Source organism: Anomaloglossus baeobatrachus, chromosome 3, assembly GCF_048569485.1.
Source record: "Anomaloglossus baeobatrachus isolate aAnoBae1 chromosome 3, aAnoBae1.hap1, whole genome shotgun sequence".
Taxonomy (NCBI): Eukaryota; Metazoa; Chordata; class Amphibia; order Anura; family Aromobatidae; genus Anomaloglossus; species Anomaloglossus baeobatrachus.
In genome coordinates this window covers 257,696,149-257,715,038 of record NC_134355.1, presented here as the reverse complement: position 1 = coordinate 257,715,038, position 18,890 = coordinate 257,696,149, and the positions used below count along the sequence as shown (strand labels likewise).

The following is an 18,890-nucleotide window of genomic DNA, read 5'->3' as shown; positions in this document are numbered from 1 at the left end:
CTATGCGAGTCTTGGACCAGTTGCTTGATGTAATCTTAAAATTATATATTTACCTCGACATTGCTGTGGTTGATTTTTTTTCCCCTTTTATTGTTGTTTACCACACTGTTGGGTCCCTTCCATCTTATTATGAGCATAATCTTTATTTGTACATAATATTTAATAAAAAATGTTTTTATCATTATTGATCGTTGTACTCTATTTTTGTTGGATATTCATGTCTCGGCGTAGGTCCCTGGTAGGATCCAAACCCACACAGGACCACAGCACTGAAAGGCCACAGCACCGAACACTTCAGTAGACTATGGGCTTTTTTTCTCTCCTTTTTTTCTTTTTAAAAGGGGTTCATATGGCGGTGTTCACTTTTGAATTGAAGGTGAACACTGCTAACGTTTACAGATTTATAAAGTGATGCATAGGAAATGGGTTTGCCCAAGATGGATAGATGGAAGATAGAATGGATTCACAGCAAATATCAAAATTGGTGTTGAAATTATGCCATGAGAAAGAAAGCCCCAGTTTGGGATTACTCCTGGACCCTGCTCTCTGCATTACCTTACTTAGCTCACAAAGAGTATTACAGAATACAAAATAAAAAAAAACATCACCACTGTACATATTGAGGCAATCCTCTGTTGACATGCCTAGAAATAATTAGGCAACTGAGGTGTGTGACCATTTTTTTTTTTTTTAAACATTTTTTAGTAGAAATAAAAGTAACAGCACAAGGCTGAAAGAAATGCGTCAAAATTGTTAAATTATAGGGCACCTAGGACAGCCCCTCACTTTACTAGTCTCTCCCCTCAGTAAAAGAATGGGGAGAAGAATGATTCTTGATGTATGTTATTGTCCTATATGTATGGATAAACATTTGCCAAATTCCACAAAAATAGTATTGTTTAATAGTTCAATGTGGCAAGATGTCCAACCAGTCTGAGCCGTACACTGGCCATACATGTCTGCCTCTATATTTACAACAAAAGGCACAATATAGCAATGACAACCATAATTATTTGTACTATTCCATGAAGCAGAGAATGTTCCTTTAAATAATCATTATTTAGGGATTCTGTTCAGTAAAATGTAACTTATAACATTGGTTCTTCTGTAAATCCAGGAATGTTTCTGGATTTTTATCTTGGAGGGTAGCTTCCCTTGATCTTGTAGTGCGCACACTACTTATTCTTGCACACAGCGCTTTAGTCTCTAAAATTAGTAGGAATGAGGTATTCTCATCAATGGCTTATGATAACTTGAGTCCTTGAATGTTCTGTCTCAAATTCAGCTGCTCTTTCTCCTGTCGGCTCTTCTCCATTTTAAAGGCCTGTCTATTGGCCTTTTTCTCTATCCTTCGTTCCTGGAAGAAATAACACAAGCTGTAATGGGCATTTTATTACCTCAACACTCGTCCAATAGAAATTATATTAGTTGCACTATACAAGGTACCGATAGCTGGATCCAAATTTGTTTTTTTTCTTTTGTATTGTAGAAAATATATGAGGAATGAGACGCTCACCTTGCGTTCCTCCTTTATTGCTTGTTTCCTAGATTTTCGCTCATCTGTGGTTTCATGTTTGGTGCGTGGCTGGGTTGACACCTTGGGCAAGTCTCCACCATTAATCATTCCCATCCGCTCTACTTGCTTTGCCGTAAGCCCTTTTTCAGGAAGAACGCCCAGTGGGATGCCAGTCTTAGTAGATACTTTTATAGGCTTGGCCTAAGGAATACATACAAACTTTTTTTTTTTTTTCTTCAATGTTTTTGCAATTCTTATATAATATTGCTATTGATCCCTAAAAGCATCATTTCAGCCTACGAACATACATAAAGACGATGTATGTAAAATGACTTGAAATGATACACGAGAACATTGAAATGATACACGAGAACCTAAGAATACAGACTTACCTTTGGGGGATCCTTGATCATTTGCGGATGATTATACAAATTGGAATATGTGCCTGTTAAGTAAGAGAAAACCCATTTAAAAGGGATATTTGCAAGCTTGGAAGTTATGACTGCCAATTTTAGTTTTTATAGTAATAACATAGTGAGAATTAACAGACTTAACATAAGCACTAGGTTTTAGGTATAAACCTTCTGAAAGTAAAACAATGTTTTTTGGCCCAGTTCTATACAGCATCTTATTGTAATTTTAAATGTGCCAGCTTTTCTATAGTTTGGAAGAATAGCTAATTACTAGGGCTGAGAGAACCAGGACTGAAAGTCCGAATCCACGCGGTTTCAAAAGGTGCCCGGATGTTGGACCTGGGATTCCTAGTGTTTGATCTGGATTCGGCACTCGAGAAATTAAATAAAAATAAATAAATAAATAAATAAATAAAAGGAAAAATAAATAAAACAAGAATGAAGCGAGCGCTTCATACTAACTGAGGCTCGGTGTCATGGCAGCACACTGCTTCTGGGTCGCACAGTCACGTCCTGTGCCATGATCGCATACACACTGCTTTCACCTCCCACCGGCCATCCTGTCATTTGATTAGTTTACAGTCAGGCCCTCAGCCTGTGTGACAGTGTCTGACTGCAATCACTGACAGACGCTGTATGCGGGTCAGTACCGAGGTATTAAAATAAATAAAGCAATTGGTGCTGGGTCCCTTGGTATTCTGATACCCAGCACAGATAAGGGGGGCTTGTGTCCATGAGCTTTATCTTGGCTGTGTATCAAAAGAAGAGGAACCACATGCAGCTTTTATTTGTAAAAGAAAACAGACGTGCGGTCCCCCCCAATTTTCATACTCAGCCATGATAAAGCCAGCTTGGGGCTGGCATTCTCAGGCACGTGAGACCCAGCTTAAAAATATCAGCCTGCAGCCTCCCAGAATAGTCATATCCATTAGATGCGACAAGCCCAGTGCTTTACCGGCTCTTCCCGAATGCCCTGATGCGGTGGCAATCAGGGTAATAAGGGGTTAATAACAGCGCACAGCTGCTACTAAACCCCAGATTTGTGATGGCACAAGTGTCTGAGACACCCTGCATCACTAATCTGTCAGTAAATAAATACAAACATTCAAAAAATCCTTTATTTGGAATAAAAAAAAAAACAAAAAAAAACCACCACACCTTCTTTCACCCCTTTACTAACCCCCCAAAAACCCCTCCAGGTCTGACGTAATCCACACGAGATCCCACGGAGATTCACCTCTGCTACATCTGAATCTCACAGTGAGCGCCATAGAACAAGACTGCCCGCTATGAGCGTTCGTTATCTGTTTCATGCGTTTAAGATGGGTAAGCACTTGCTATTTTATTAATTACTATGATGTGTGATGCTGGATATCTGTCACTCACTGCAGCGGATGCACTGTGCACTTTATATTGGTATATTATGGGAACCTCCATTTGGATCTCCCTGCTTTTAGGATAACTTTACTTAAGCTGCATTTAGTGATCTCTCCAGCATACACCTCTAGTTTCTCCTGCACTTACTTGCGGTGACACCCTATCTTGGTTTGCATCAAACTGATATCTTTATCTGGAATACTTCACTCCTCACCTGTGTTACTATAACTAACTATTTATATTATTGTCTTCTGTAATTTGTGTGTGAATTTTTAAATCTTTTTGTGGATTAAGATATTTGATATTTTACCAAAATTGGACATATTTGGAGTTTTTTTGTTTATGCAAACAGATTATATTGGTCATTATTCTCCCTGTATCGTTCTCGTATTTAAATACATCTGAATCTCACAGCGAGCGCCATAGAACAAGACTGCCCACTATGAGCTCCAGATAATGAATGAACCGCAATGAGCGATGACATTACTCCGGTTATTTGCGTTCACAGCTTGAGATCCCCACTGCTCTCCACCCGTAACAGTGGGTAACCTGGCCTCGGGCGACCTCAGGAAAGTCAGTGACCTCACCTCAGGTGAGACCTGCATCTCCTGGCAGAAAACCGCGGGGCTTTTTTTGCCAAGAGATGTAGATTTGGTGCTGAACATTTTACACCATATTCCTGCACCCAATCTACACCTCCTGGCAAAAATCTGCGAGGTTTTGGGTTTTTTTTACGCATTTTATTCACTGCACTTTTCTGCCAGAAGGTGCATATTTGGTGCTGAAATCGCCTGCACCAGATTTCAGCACTAAATTTGCACCTCCTGGCAGAACAATAAACCTTTTTTTTGTATTTATGGGTCAGGTGATGCAAATTTGGTGCTGAAGTTTTTACACCATATTCCTGCACCCAATCTACACCTCCTGGCAGAAAACCGTGGCAAATAAATAAACAGTTTGTTTTTTTTCACCAGGAGGTGTAGATTTGGTGCTGACATTTTTGACACCATATTCTTGCACCTAATTTGCATCCCTTGGCCCAAAAATGAAAAAAGGGTTCATTTTTCTGCCAAGAGGTGCAAATCTGGTGCTGAAATCTGGTGTAGACGATTGCAGCACCAAAAGTGCACCTTCTGGCAGAAAATCGCAGGAAAAAGCCGTGGAAAAAAAACAAAAAAAAACAAAAAAAAAACCACGCTTTTTTTGCCAGGTGGTGTAGATTGGGTGCAGGAATATGGTGTTAAAATTTCAGCACCAACTCTGCATCTCTGAGGAGCCCCATATGAAAGGTGCAATTGTCAGTCATGTGCATTGACGCTCAATTTTTAATGGGACTGTCCCAGTTGCTGAGCATTACACTCAATTATTCTTATTCTACGGCACTCCAATAAGAATGAATGGAGCAGAGGTGGGCATATTTGACCACCACTTTATTCACAGGCCCTGGTTCGCAAGATTAGCGTGTATCCCAGTGGTCAGACCCACAGTGATTGGGAAGTTGTACCCAATCCCAATGAACTTGAAAACTTGAGAACACACTAGAAACGGGGTTAATACTTAACCAGTAATAATACTACAATAGAACCTAAGAGTGTGCATTAAGTAATTCACCCATAAATGAGTGACCAATATTTGTAAAATAGTCTCTATTGTGACATTGAGACTATTTTAAAAATATTGGTCACTCATTTATGGGTGAATTACTTAGTGCATCTTTGTAGGAATATTAATTAATTATTAATTATTATTATTAATAAAAAGGTTACATTTTAACACCTTTTCTCGTGAATATACCCGAATTAAAAGGAATTACCACCAGTGACTATGCCAAACTTGAGAGTACCACTTTAAACAATACCTACAGATATTCTACCAAACTATGGAAAATCCAGCACATTACAATTATAAGACACAATATAGAAATCATGCAAAACAACATTGCTTTAGTATTTGTAGATTTTTAGACCTAGACCTGCTAACTGTGTTGTCTGTTACTGCTCACTTGGTTATTACTGTAAAAATAGCTGACATTAAGTCAAAACAGACCAAGCCAACCATGAATGTAATCGTATTACCCGTAAATTAGAAGCTGCAATGCAGAACATTGCACTGTATACATACTTAGGATGGATTCACAGTCCCACTTCTCCCGTGGCTCTTCTATAACTACAGTTTGCATTTCTTCCTTCTCCTCTTCATCTTCCTCGATTAACTCCAGTTCAGGTCTGTGCTGCAGATCTTTCAGTTTCAAACATCTTCAGAATAGAAAAGAATATCACCAAATTAAATAACACTTTAAGCACTGACAAATCTACAAAGCTAAGTTCCGTATGCTGTGGCTCGGTTCTCATCTACATTGGAGGCTCCATCCGGATTCAGGCCAAGCTACAAGACCAAACAGCAAAGTAAGCTGCAATATTCAGTCTGGTAAAAAGGAAGGGAACCATGATGGAACCCTGACCGACGACTATATTGTCAGGGGGGACGAGTAGGTACTGCTGGTGTCCTCTGAAAGACTGCTCAGGCACGGCCATCATTTTGTTGTCCTGCCTTTATAATGGAGCAATACAACGGACATTTAGCTATTTTCTCAAAGCTACTTCTGTAAGTTCTTTGCAAATCAAAAATGGAAAGCAGAAAAAAGGTAATAAATTTTATTAAAAATAAAAAATAGATACAGTGAAGGAAATAAGTATTTGAACCCTTGCTGATTTTGCTGAACAGTCTAATTTTAAGAGTAGGTTAATTGTAACAGTGAGAGACAGAATATCCAAAATAAAATATAGAAAATCATATTGTACAAATTATATAAATTTATTTGCATTTTGCAGAGAGAAATAAGTATTTGATCCTCTACCAACCATTAAGAGTTCTGGCTCCTACAGACCCTTAGATGCTCCTAATAAACTTATTACCTGCATTAGAGACAGCTGTCTTAAATTGTCACCTGTATAAAGACTCCTGTCCACAGACTCAATCATTCAGATTCTATCCTCTACAACATGGACAAGACTAAAGAGCTTTCTAAGGATGTCAGAGACAAGACATAGACCTGCACAAGGCTGGAATGGGACACAAAGCCATAAGTAAGCTGGGTGAGAAAGACAACTGTTGCTGCAAAGTAAGAAAATGGAAGAAATACAAAATGAGTTTCAATAGACATCTATCAGTGGCACTATGCAAAATCTCACCTCGTGGGATATCCAGGATCATGAGGAAGGTGAGCGATCAGCGTAAAACTACATGGGGGGAAACTTTATATAATCATCTCAAGGCAGCTGGGACCAGTCACCAAGAAACCCATTGGTAACAAATGACGCCGTAATGGATTAAAATCCTGCAGTGCCTGTAAAGTCTCACTGCTCCAGAAGGCACATGTGCAGTTTGCCAATGAACACCTGGATGATTCTGAAAGTGATTGAGAGAAGGTGCTGTGGTCAGATGAGACAAAAATTGAGCTCTTTGGCCTTAACTCACAATGTCTGGAGGAAGAGAAATGCTGCCTATGACCCAAAGAACACCATCCACACTGTCAAGCATGGAGGTGGAAACATTATGTTTTGGGGGTGTTTCTCTGCTAAGGACACAGGACCACTTCACCGCATCAATGGAACAATGGATGGAGCCATGTACCGTAAAATCCTGAGTGACAATCTCCTTCCCTCCGCCAGGACATTCAAAATGTGTCATGACTGGGTCTTCCAGCACGACAATGACCCAAAACCTACAGCCAAGACAACAAAATAATGGCTCAAAAAGAAGCACATTAAGGTCATGGAGTGGCCTAGCCAGTTTTCAGACCTTAATCCCATAGAAAACCTATGGGGGGAGCTGAAGCTCCAAGTTGCCAAGCGAGAGCCTCAAAATGTTAATGATTTAGAGATGATCTGCAAAGAGGAGTGGACCAAAATTCCTCCAGACATGTGCGCAAACCTCATCAACTACAAAAAAACATTTGACTGCTGTGCTTGCCAACAAGGGTTTTGCCACCAGGTATCCCTTGTTTGCCAGAGGGATCAAATACTTATTTCTCATTGCAAAATGCAAATGAAGGGAATTTTGTTTACTTACCGTAAATTCCTTTTCTTCTAGCTCCTATTGGGAGACCCAGACAATTGGGTGTATAGCTTCTGCCTCCGGAGGCCACACAAAGTATTACACTTTAAAAAGTGTAACCCCTCCCCTCTGCCTATACACCCTCCCGTGCATCACGGGCCCATCAGTTTTGGTGCCAAAGCAGGAAGGAGGAACTTATAAATTGGTCTAAGGGAAATTCAATCCGAAGGATGTTCGGAGAACTGAAACCCTGAACCAAAAAGAACCCTTCAACATGAACAACATGTGTACACAAAAGAACAACAGCCCGAAGGGAACATGGGCGGGTGCTGGGTCTCTCAATAGGAGCTAGAAGAAAAAGGAATTTACGGTAAGTAAACAAAATTCCCTTCTTCTTTGTCGCTCCATTGGGAGACCCAGACAATTGGGATGTACAAAAGCAGTCCCTGGGTGGGTAAAAGAATACCTCGATAAAAAGAGCCGAAAAGACGGCCCTCTCTTACAGGTGAGCAACCGCCTCCTGAAGGACTCGCCTACCTAGGCTGGCATCTGCCGCAGCATAGGCATGAACCTGATAGTGTTTCGTGAAAGTGTGCAGACTCGACCAGGTAGTGCTGACACACCTGCTGAGCCGTAGCCTGGTGACGCAATGCCCAGGATGCACCTGCGGCTCTGGTAGAATGGGCTTTCAGCTCTAAAGGAATCGGAAGCCCAGAAGAACGGTAGGCTTCAAGGATCAGTTCCTTGATCCACCGAGCCAAGGTTGACTTGGAAGCCTGCGACCCCTTACGCTGGCCAGTGACAAGGACAAAGAGCGCATCAGAACGGCGCAAGGGCGCAGTGTGCGAAAAGAAGAGCCGGAGTGCTCTCCCGAGATCTAACAAGTGCAATCCTTTTCACAATTGTGAACTGGATGAGAGCCAAAAGAAGGTAAGGAGATATCCTGATTGTAGAAGAAAAGGGGGATACCACCTTAAGTAGGAATTCCGGGACCGGACGCAGAACCACCTCATCCTGGCGAAACACCAGGAAGGAGGCTTTGCATGACAGCGCTGCTAGCTCAGACACTTTCCGAAGTGATGTGCCTGCCACTAGGAAGACCACCTTCTGCGAAAGGCGTGATAGAGATAACTCTGAGAGCGCTAAGAGCCAGGACTCAATGGCCACCCAGTCAGGTTGAAGACCGCAGAATCCAGAAGGAAAATGGCCCTTGAGACAGCAAGTCTGGTCGGTCCGGGAGTGCCCACGGTCGACCCACCGTGAGGTGCCACAGATCCAGGTATCACGACCTCCTCGGCCAGTCTGGAGCGACGAGGATGGCGCGGCGGCAGTCGGACCCGATCTTGAGGAACACTCTGGGCAACAGCGCCAGAGGAGGAAATACATAAGGCAGTCGAAATTGCGACCAGTCCTGAACTGATGCGTCCGCCGCCAGCGCTCTGTGCTGGTGGTTGATGTACGCGACCTCCGTGGCGTCGTCCGACTGTATCCGGATCTGCCTGCCGTCCAGCCACCGCTGGAACGCCTTTAGGGCTAGCTACGCTGCCCTTATCTCCAGAACATTGATCTGAAGGGGGGACTGTCAGAGTCCAGGTTCCCTGAGCCCTGTGGTGGAGGAAGACCGCTGTCCACCCTGACAGACTCTCGTCCGTCGTGACCATAGCCCAGGATGGGAGCAGGAAGGATTTTTCTTTCGACAAAGAAGTGGGAAGAAGCCACCCTGAGGAGAGGTTTTGTCTGCCAGTGAAAGAGAGACGTTCCTGTCTAGGGACGTCGACCTCCTGTCCCATTTGCGGAGAATGTGCCATTGGAGTGGACGCAGATGAAACTGCGCAAAGGGAACTGCCTCCATTGCTGCCACCATCTTCCCTAGGAAGCGCGTGAGGCGCCTCAAGGGGTGAGACTGGGCCCGAAGGAGAAAGTGCACCCCTGTCTGCAGCGAACGCTGTTTGTCCAGCGGAAGCTTCACTATCTATGAGAGAGAATGAAACTCCATCCCGAGGTAAGTCAGTGATTGGGTCGGTGTCAATTTTTACTTTGGGAAATTGATGATCCACCCGAACCTCTGGAGAGTCTCCAGAGCAATGTTCAGGCTGTGTTGACATGCCACCCGGGAGGGTGCCTTGACTTAGGAGATCGTCTAAGTAAGAGATCACCGAGTGTCCCTGAGAGTGTAGGCCCACCACCACTGATGCCATGACCTTGGTGAAGACCCGTGGGACTGTCGCCCGGCCGAAAGGCAGAGTCACGAGCTGAAAGTGTTCGACCCGGATGGCGAAACACAGGGAGCGTTGATGCTCTGGTGTAATCGGCACATGGAGGTTAGCATCCCTGATGTCGATTGATGCTAGGAAGTCTCCCTGGGACATCGAAGCGATGACTGAGCGGAGAGATTCCATCCGAAACCGTCTGGTTCTCACGTGTCTGTTGAGCAGAATGAGGCCCAGAACGGACCTGATCCGTCCTTTTTTGGTACCCCGAACAAGTTGGAGTAAAGACCGCGACCACGTTCTTGAAGCGGAACGGGGATCACAACTCCCAATTGTATTTTTCGTTGCTGAGGTCTGTTTGGTTTGGACAGGGGTAAGGACGAGTCCTTTCCCTTGGATTGTTTAATAATTTCATCCAATTGCTCGCCAAACAAACGGTCGCCAGAAAATGGCAAACCGGTTAAGAACTTCTTGGAAGTAGAGTCTGCCTTCCATTCGCGTAGCCACATGGCCCTGCGGACTGCCACCGAATTGGCGGATGCTACCGCTGTACGGCTCGCAGAGTCCAGGACTGCGTTCATGGCGTAGGACGAAAAAGCCGACGCCTGAGAAGTCAAAGACACAACCTGCGGGGCAGAGTTACATCCGACCGCATTAGTCTCAGTCAGACAAGCTGAGATAGCTTGGAGTGCCCACACGACTGCGAAGGCCGGAGCAAAAGACGCGCCTATGGCTTCATAGATGGATTTCATCATGAGCTCTATTTGCCTGTCAGTGGCATCCTAGAGCGATGAACCATCTGCCACTATACTACGGATCTAGCCGCCAGTCTGGAGACTGGAGGATCCACCTTGGGACACTGAGCCCAACCCTTAACTACGTCAGGGGAGAACGGGTAACGTGTGTCATTAAGGCGCTTAGTAAAGCGCTTGTCCGGAAATGCTCTGTGCTTCTGGACAGCATCTCTGAAGTTAAAGAGATCGAAAAAAACGCACTCCGTGTACGTTTGGGAAACCTAAACTGGTGATTCTCCTACTGTGAAGCAGACTCCTCTATAGGTGGAGGTGGGGGGAGAAGGTCTAGCACCTGGTTGATGGACGTTATAAGGTCATTTACTATGGCGTCCCCTTCAGGTGTATCCAGATTGAGAGCCACGTCAGGATCAGAGCCCTGAGCTGCGACCTCCGCTTCATCCTCCAGAGAGTTCTCATGCTGAGACCCCGAACCGCGTGATGAAGTCAGGGAAGGTTCCCAGCAAGCCCGCTTAGCCTGTCTGAGGCTGCGGTCCGTGTCGGAGTTCTCACCGTGGGATCTGGGTGACACCCCAGGAGCCCTTTGCTGTATCGACCGAGAAGGGCCTGGGGGCGATGAACTCACAGTGCCCTGGCCCTGTGTTACCGGTCTGGACTGCAAAGCTTCTAGTATCTTAGCAGACCATCTGTCCATAGACTGAGCCATGGAATGTGAAAGCGACTCAGAGAGTTTCTCAGTCAAAATTGCAAACTCTGTCCCTTCCATCTGTGCAGTGGAAACCGGCGGTACCACCTGAGCCGAGGGTCCCACCAGTGCCGGAGGCTCCGGCTGAGTGAGTGCCACAGGGGCCGAGCATTGTCACAATGAGGGTAGGTGGAACCTGCAGGTAACATAGCCGCACAAGAGGTACAGGTTGCAAAATAAGCCTGTGCCTTGGCACCCTTGCTTTCTGCGGACGACATGCTGTTGTCTCCTCTTAGAGTGATCAGTGAGGGCATATAGCCAAAAGCAAATAATGCTGCCGAATAGAGAAAATGTATACAAAATATTATATATATATATATATATATATATATATATATGGTGTGTCCACCAGATTCCCTGCCTGGGACTCCCAGAGCTGCAGAGCTCATTCGGAAATCCTCCACCGGCAGAAGTGATTATAACAATGGCTGCCAGCGTTCTGAGGGGAGGAGGGAGCCGTGGGAGTGCCTGATAAAGTGCGGGCATCTGGTGCCCCACAGTGCTCAGTGAGGGGGGAGGAGGATACCAAAGTATGCTCCAGCCCTCACTGCCGACGTCCAGTCGGCCATCCCGCCCTCACCCCTGACTGGCAGGCCCGGGGGCGGGAGTACATGGTACTAGGCCGCAAAAGCCGGGGACTAAAGTTAAAAGCGCGGCTGGCCAACAGGCGCGGTAGTCCCGGTCTCACAAACCACACAGCAGCCGCTGCGGCGTCTGTAACACAGGCGCTGCATGCACCGTCCCTAAGGGGACACAGAGTACCTTATGGATGCAGGGCCCTGTCCCTGATGATATCCAGTCTCCTGTCCGTCAGATTCCCCCAGGGGCTGCGGATGGAGCCCGGTCCCAGTGAATGGATGACCGGTCAGGATCCCACTTCTCCCAGAGCCTCTAAGGGATGGGGAAGGAAAACGGCATGTGGGCTCCAGCCTCTGTACCCGCAATGGGTACCTCAACCTTAACAGCACCGCCGACTTAGTGGGGTGAGAAGGGAGCATGCCGGGGGCCCTCTTTTCTTCCATCCGATACAATCAGCAGCTGCTGCTGACTAAAATGTGGAGCTTGTGTGCATGTGTGCCTCCTTCAACACAAAGCATAAAACTGATGGGCCCGTGATGCACGGGAGGGTGTATAGGCAGAGGGGAGGGGTTACACTTTTTAAAGTGTAATACTTTGTGTGGCCTCCGGAGGCAGTAGCTATACACCCAATTGTCTGGGTCTCCCAATGGAGCGACAAAGAAATATAGAATGAATACAATGTGATTTTCTGGAATTTATTTTGGATATTCTCTCACTGTTGAAATTAATCTACCCTTAAAATTATAGACTGTTCATGTCATTGTCAGTGGGCAAACTTACAAAATCAGCAAGGGATCAAATTCTTATTTCCTTCCACACGTCTTAAGTCATCTCACTGCCTTTGAAGCGGGCTCACATCTTTCCCTGCAGATGAAGGCTGAATTATTCAGTCTTGATTCATCTAAGTCGCGGGTATTAATCTGTTAATAGCCACTGTCAATCTCTGACAGCGGCATTTAGAGCGCACTGGCAGGGGGAGGGGGCACTGTTCGGACCCCTCATCAGCGCTGAGATCTCAATGTGCTCATGCGCAGCCTCCAGCACCATTTATCTATAGTCCTTTGCATCTGCTGCTGGGAGATCAATGGCGCCTGTCTAACACAGACGCGACACTCCCTTCTCCGAGCCCAGGGCCCACATTATCACCCCACTCATTCCACCGCCGGCTTCCTCTGACCCCGCTCCACCGCCCCTGCAGTTAGCTACATTCGATCTGTTTATCTTCCATTGAGAGCATCTTTGACTACTTTTTGTGGCTTCACAGCAAGAGTATATGCAAATGTTACCTTTTACCTGTTTAATTGATAATGGATAGGAAATAAAGAGCTTTTGAGATAATGGTCCAATTACTTTTGGTCCTTTGAAGAAGAAGCAGCTACATATTAAAAAGCTATAATTACTAAACCCTTACTCCAAATAGGATGTAAATACCCTTAAATTAAAGGGAACCTGTCAGCAGAAATTTCGCAATAAACCTAAAAGATTCCCCTCTGCAGCTCCTGGGCTGCATTCTAGAAAGGTTCCTGTTATTGTGCCCCCTTTGAGACCTAAATAAATACTTTATAAAGTCTTACCTTTTTGTATAGTATTATACTATAATTTAAAGGTAGCATTCTGGGTCCAAATTGATAGAAACCTATTGCAAAAGGTAGTATAAGTGGTAAATTAAAGTCTTACCTTTTTGTATGCAAATGTTTTTTTATGGTCACGGGGGCGGGCCGTCTTGCGTCCGTTATTCGCCTCCTGCCGCTTTACGCCGTCCCCCATTGCTCATTTCCATACATGAGGACACCGCCCAGTGCTCCCGAGGTCTCGCGCATGCCCAGTGGCACTATCGCGGGACAGCACTGTGTAAAGCGTGACCGCTGGTGGTGATTGCGCAGGCGCGAGATTATGGGCGGCGCTGTGATTGTCATCAGCAGCGTCATCCAAGTACCCGCCCATAATCTCGTGCCCGCGCTTTTCCCTCTGCCTCCACCGTTATGCGCAAGCGTTGGCCATATGAACCCACGTCACCTCTTACCACAGGTGTGAGATTATGGGCGGGTACTTGGATGACGCTGCTGATGACAATCACAGCACCGCCCATAATCTCGCGCCTGAGCAATCACCTCACCAGCGGTCACGCTTTACACAGTGCTGTCCCGCGATAGTGCCACTGGGCATGCGCGAGACCTCGGAAGCACTGGGCGGCGTCCTCGTATGGAAATGAGCAATGGGGTCGGCGTAAAGCGGCAGGAGGTGAATAACGGATGCAAGACAGCCCACCCCCGTGACCATAAAAAAACATTTGCATAAAAAAAGGTAAGACTTTATAAAGTATTTATTTAGGTCTCAAAGGGGGCACAATAGCAACAGGAACCTTTCTAGAATGGAGCCCAGGAGCTGCAGAAGGGGAATCTTTTAGGTTTATTGCGAAATTTCTGATGACAGGAACCCTTTAGGGTTCGCTTACACTGGCGTATACATCGGATGAGTGCTATCAAATGTTTAATAGAATAGTACAAGCTCCAATGTTACATTATGGAGCAGAACCTGCCATCACTTTTTTTTTTTTTCTCATGCGGATTCGACATGAGAGAAAACCCCTGCTGAATTCTGCAATTAGGATGGTGTGCACCTATTGAAGTGAATGAGTGTGTGCAAAATATCAGACTGGACTTGGTGTATAACATATTGCAGTCGGATGTCATCCAAGACAGATAATGCAGAACATAATCTCTCCATCTCCTCCTCACCGGAACTCCCATTCTCACATGTGACAGAATCAGATCAGTGAATAACACTCGTCCCTCGCTTGCAGCAGTTTGAGCAGTGTGTCATTAGCATATAGCATCCAATACTCTTGCTTGGGAGAATCAGCCAGTGTGAGCAAACCCAAAAGCTGAATCTGCACTTCAGACTCATATTGATCATAGAACTATCTCGAATATGTTTTTGGTATACTGCTAAAAAGCCAAAACTTGTGTCATTGTCCAAATATTACAGGAACCAACTGTAGCTCTATTAGGCCTGAAGAAGCAGGTATACTTATAGGTATTCTAACATTCATTATCAAAATGTAATGAGTAATGACAATTGAATCAATTCTATTTTAGACGTTTGGCTAAAAAGTGTGAAAGAGCTTGAGTCCAAGTGTCCGAGTCAAGTCCAGGTCTTTGCTCACACAGCCTCACTGACTGCTACAGATTACTGAGCAAGAAACAGACTTCAAACGGTTAAAAATATCATATAGACGTTCTGACAAGGATTTTCAAAGCCCTATCATGTCTCTATTAGTGTACACAGATTGCATTCCCAAATTGGATACATTGCTGAAAGTCTATCAGCTGTAACATGCGGGGAATTTCACACGGCCATTTAAGTATATCTTGCATCAATTTTCTATTGTAAAATGATTCAGTAGTTCCAGTCAAAACCGTGAGACCGTGGATGCAAAGTAATTAGAAACAAGTAACTAATGGTACATCAGGTAAAATCTTACGAAAATAATGTTGTTAAATATAGCTTACTCTGTTGCTTTCTCCTTGAAGTAATTATCCACAACATCCTGCAGGCGGTTGCTATCGGCATGGATGAATCCCTCCAGTTCTGCATTATCTAATGCACCAATTTCATCATCGTCAAACTGCTCATAAAACTAAAAAAAAAAATATAAATATGTATTTAGTAGTAGAAAAATTGCTACATTTTGCTATATTTAGATATCCAGATCACACTCAAAACTGAAACAAACAAAAAACACCTTTGCTTTCTGTATTGTGTGCAAACATTCAATGTCCAAAAAAAGCCCAACTTAACAAAAAGCTGGCAGCCATGCCTGAATAACCTATGGCAACATTAGTATCCTAATACAGTAGCACACTAGTGCACCATTGCATTAGTTTATCCTATCTTGTCCCCAGTGTCACCAGCTGTGACATAGTGCATGCATAATAGTTCATGAAATCACTGAATAGGAGGAATTACCAAAAAATATAGTGCAAATCTACGTTATGTATTTTGATATATTGGATGCATGTTACTCCAGCTCACTTGCAGTCTAAGGGTACGTGCAAACAAACAACAACTTTAAGGCTATGTGCACACGTGGCGGGGGGTTTTATTTTGTATTTTTTTCCTGCATTTTTCTTTGTTTATTTTAATCAATAAAAGCAAGGTAAAATCATCCCAGCGAAGTCTATGAGAATCCTGACTTACTGTGCACACGCTGCTTTTTTCCTTGCAGATTTTGTTCCCAAAAAAAGAAGCAGCGTGTAAATTGCTTCTGCGTTTATTTCCTGCATTTCTAAAATCCCCTGCAATGCTGTATCACTACAGTGGATTATAGGGCAGCACTTCGCTCATACAGTATGGTGTGTGACGCCCTCCATAGCTCAGTAATCCAGGGTCGTCATGTTGATGACCCAGGGTTACTATGGCAGCGATCGGGACCCAGTGATCACATTAGAGGGACCCAATCACCAGAAAGGTAAGATATTTCTCTGCCTCCTGAACACTGTGAATGCACTGATTGCAGCATTTAGGGGGTTTAACTGTAGGGAGAGGCACGAGTACCCCTCCAGGCAGTGATCCCGGTAGTAACATCAGCCGAAGACCCGGCGGTGATCGGGACAGGGGGGCTACAACGCATGGACCCCTGCGATCGCCATGACTAAGCACAAAACAAAAACAAAAACACACACACACACACACACACAAACAGGAAAAAGAACATGCAAACAAAAATAAAGTGTGGTTTTCTGCTGCGTTTTTCCTGCTGCCATTTCTCTAGGCAGAAGCCACTTCAAGAAACGCTGTCAGTCACTTTCCTGAAGCGGCTAAGCTGGCGGTTACCCCGTTGTTTTTGTGGTGCCTATCACTGGTATCTTTATTTCTAGAATTAAAACTAGAATTAGAAGGAACATGCTTCTGTTACAGCTCCAAGGTTTCCTGAACACAATGTGTACACAGCAGCATAGCTTTTACATTAGCTATTTTTTTTCAGGCTGTTTTATGCACATATCCTCCCATAAGACATTTCTCCCCACATTGTGTATTTGTCAGATTTAAGCTCCAATAATAAACACAAAGCATCTTGTACCTTTTCAAAGCGTTCATCCAGTAGTGTGAGCTGCTCATTTCTCCGCATGACAGAGGAAGACATAGAATACTCTGAGAAGCGGCTCTTGGTCTCTTCCTTCATAAATAAGAACTCCTTCATGGGACCACCTTCACCCTCTTCATCAGAAAGAGCACCATCTGAGTCGAAGTCACCCTCTTCACTTCCATCCTCGTCCTCGCTGTCAACATCTTCCCATTCATTATCTCCTCCATACTCTTTCCTATAAATTTAGAATATTTATAGTCATGCATTTTTGTGCTGCACAGAGGAGCTAAATAAGAGGCAAATAGGTCATGTATAAAACATTAAGAGTATTCTATAGAGTAGGTGAAATATTGTAATCACGCAATGTACCATACCCAACAGCAGCTGTATCATTGGCTTGTAATATGAAGTCATCGTCAAGCTGGTTTTCAGGGTTATCAAAATCAAAATCATCATCCAGAGCTGCCACAATATCAGGATCCAAGTCCAGACACAGACCTAGAGGAGAAAGAGGGAATTCTAACTTTCCATGCAGTAAAGATCAAGATTTCCTTTATAAAGGTGTGGCTGACATTCTTAGAATACAGAGGGGGGAGAGGGTATCCACAAGTGTCCTGGGGAAGGGACACTGATCACAGCTCAGGTATTATTCACTAGAGTTTCACAAGCATGAGGCTCTCTTCATGATTAGAAGCATGTACCACTGACCGTTTAGGACTTGGTGATCCTTGGGACAGTTTATACACATCTACAAGCTCATTTCCAGTCCATCATTGGCTTTATACTGAATAAGGCTACATTGCATTGTTTGATTTCGCCTGCTGTGCTGCAGCAGCGCCACCTACTGGCTGACTCACTGCATTTTAACCTTGCTAGCTTTGTTTATATGAATAAACTTTTAGTACTTCCTACCTTGAGCACTTATTTCCTTTTATATGCCTTTCAAATATGAAGAAAAAAGGGTTAATAAACCACGCTGGCATAGAAAGGAGGATCCATGTAGAAGGAATGATTTTGTCTACACGTTTCAAAGCTTCTTCTTCAGGACAAATCATATACAAACAGACATAAAAAAAGGGGGTATATGTCTGGCTGAGTAGGGTCTGATCGTTGAGACCATCTACTAAGACAACTATTTATTTAGTATTTATCATAAAGGAAGTATTTAAGTCCCTATATGAGTTAAAGGAGACAAATCCAAACAGATATACAGTTAGGTCCAGAAATATTTGGACAGTGACACAAGTTTTGTTATTTTAGCTGTTTACAAAAACATGTTCAGAAATACAATTATATATATAATATGGGCTGAAAGTGCACACTCCCAGCTGCAATATGAGAGTTTTCACATCCAAATCGGAGAAAGGGTTTAGGAATCATAGCTCTGTAATGCATAGCCTCCTCTTTTTCAAGGGACCAAAAGTAATTGGACAAGGGACTCTAAGGGCTGCAATTAACTCTGAAGGCGTCTCCCCCGTTAACCTGTAATCAATGAAGTAGTTAAAAGGTCTGGGGTTGATTACAGGTGTGTGGTTTTGCATTTGGAAGCTGTTGCTGTGACCAGACAACATGCGGTCTAAGGAACTCTCAATTGAGGTGAAGCAGAACATCATGAGGCTGAAAAAAAAGAAAAAAATCCATCAGAGAGATAGCAGACATGCTTGGAGTAGCAAAATCAACAGTCGGGACATTCTGAGAAAAAAGGAATTGACTGGTGAGCTTGGGAACTCAAAAAGGCCTGGGCGTCCACGGATGACAACAGTGGTGGATGATCGCCGCATACTTTCTTTGGTGAAGAAGAACCTGTTCACAACATCAACTGAAGTCCAGAACACTCTCAGTGAAGTAGGTGTATCTGTCTCTAAGTCAACAGTAAAGAGAAGACTCCATGAAAGTAAAAACAAAGGATTCACATCTAGATGCAAACCATTCATCAATTCCAAAAATAGACAGGCCAGAGTTAAATTTGCTGAAAAACACCTCATGAAGCCAGCTCAGTTCTGGAAAAGTATTCTATGGACAGATGAGACAAAGATCAACCTGTACCAGAATGATGGGAAGAAAAAAGTTTGGAGAAGAAAGGAAACGGCACATGATCCAAGGCACACCACATCCTCTGTAAAACATGGTGGAGGCAACGTGATGGCATGGGC

General features: G+C 44.2%; 1 protein-coding gene across 1 annotated transcript in view; it reads right to left on the bottom strand.

Annotated features, from left to right (window-relative positions):
• Positions 1-879: 879 nt before the first annotated feature.
• The window catches only part of LTV1 (LTV1 ribosome biogenesis factor), a 37,392-nt gene continuing 19,381 nt past the window's right edge, over positions 880-18,890 (bottom strand). Inside the window, exons 5-11 of the mRNA XM_075339811.1 lie at positions 17,112-17,235; positions 16,732-16,972; positions 15,161-15,288; positions 5,428-5,561; positions 1,909-1,961; positions 1,517-1,717; positions 880-1,357 (exon numbers count right to left, since the gene is read on the bottom strand). Of these exons, the coding sequence (XP_075195926.1) occupies positions 1,244-1,357; positions 1,517-1,717; positions 1,909-1,961; positions 5,428-5,561; positions 15,161-15,288; positions 16,732-16,972; positions 17,112-17,235 (995 nt within the window). The 3' untranslated portion in view covers positions 880-1,243. The remainder of the gene's footprint in view (positions 1,358-1,516; positions 1,718-1,908; positions 1,962-5,427; positions 5,562-15,160; positions 15,289-16,731; positions 16,973-17,111; positions 17,236-18,890) is intronic.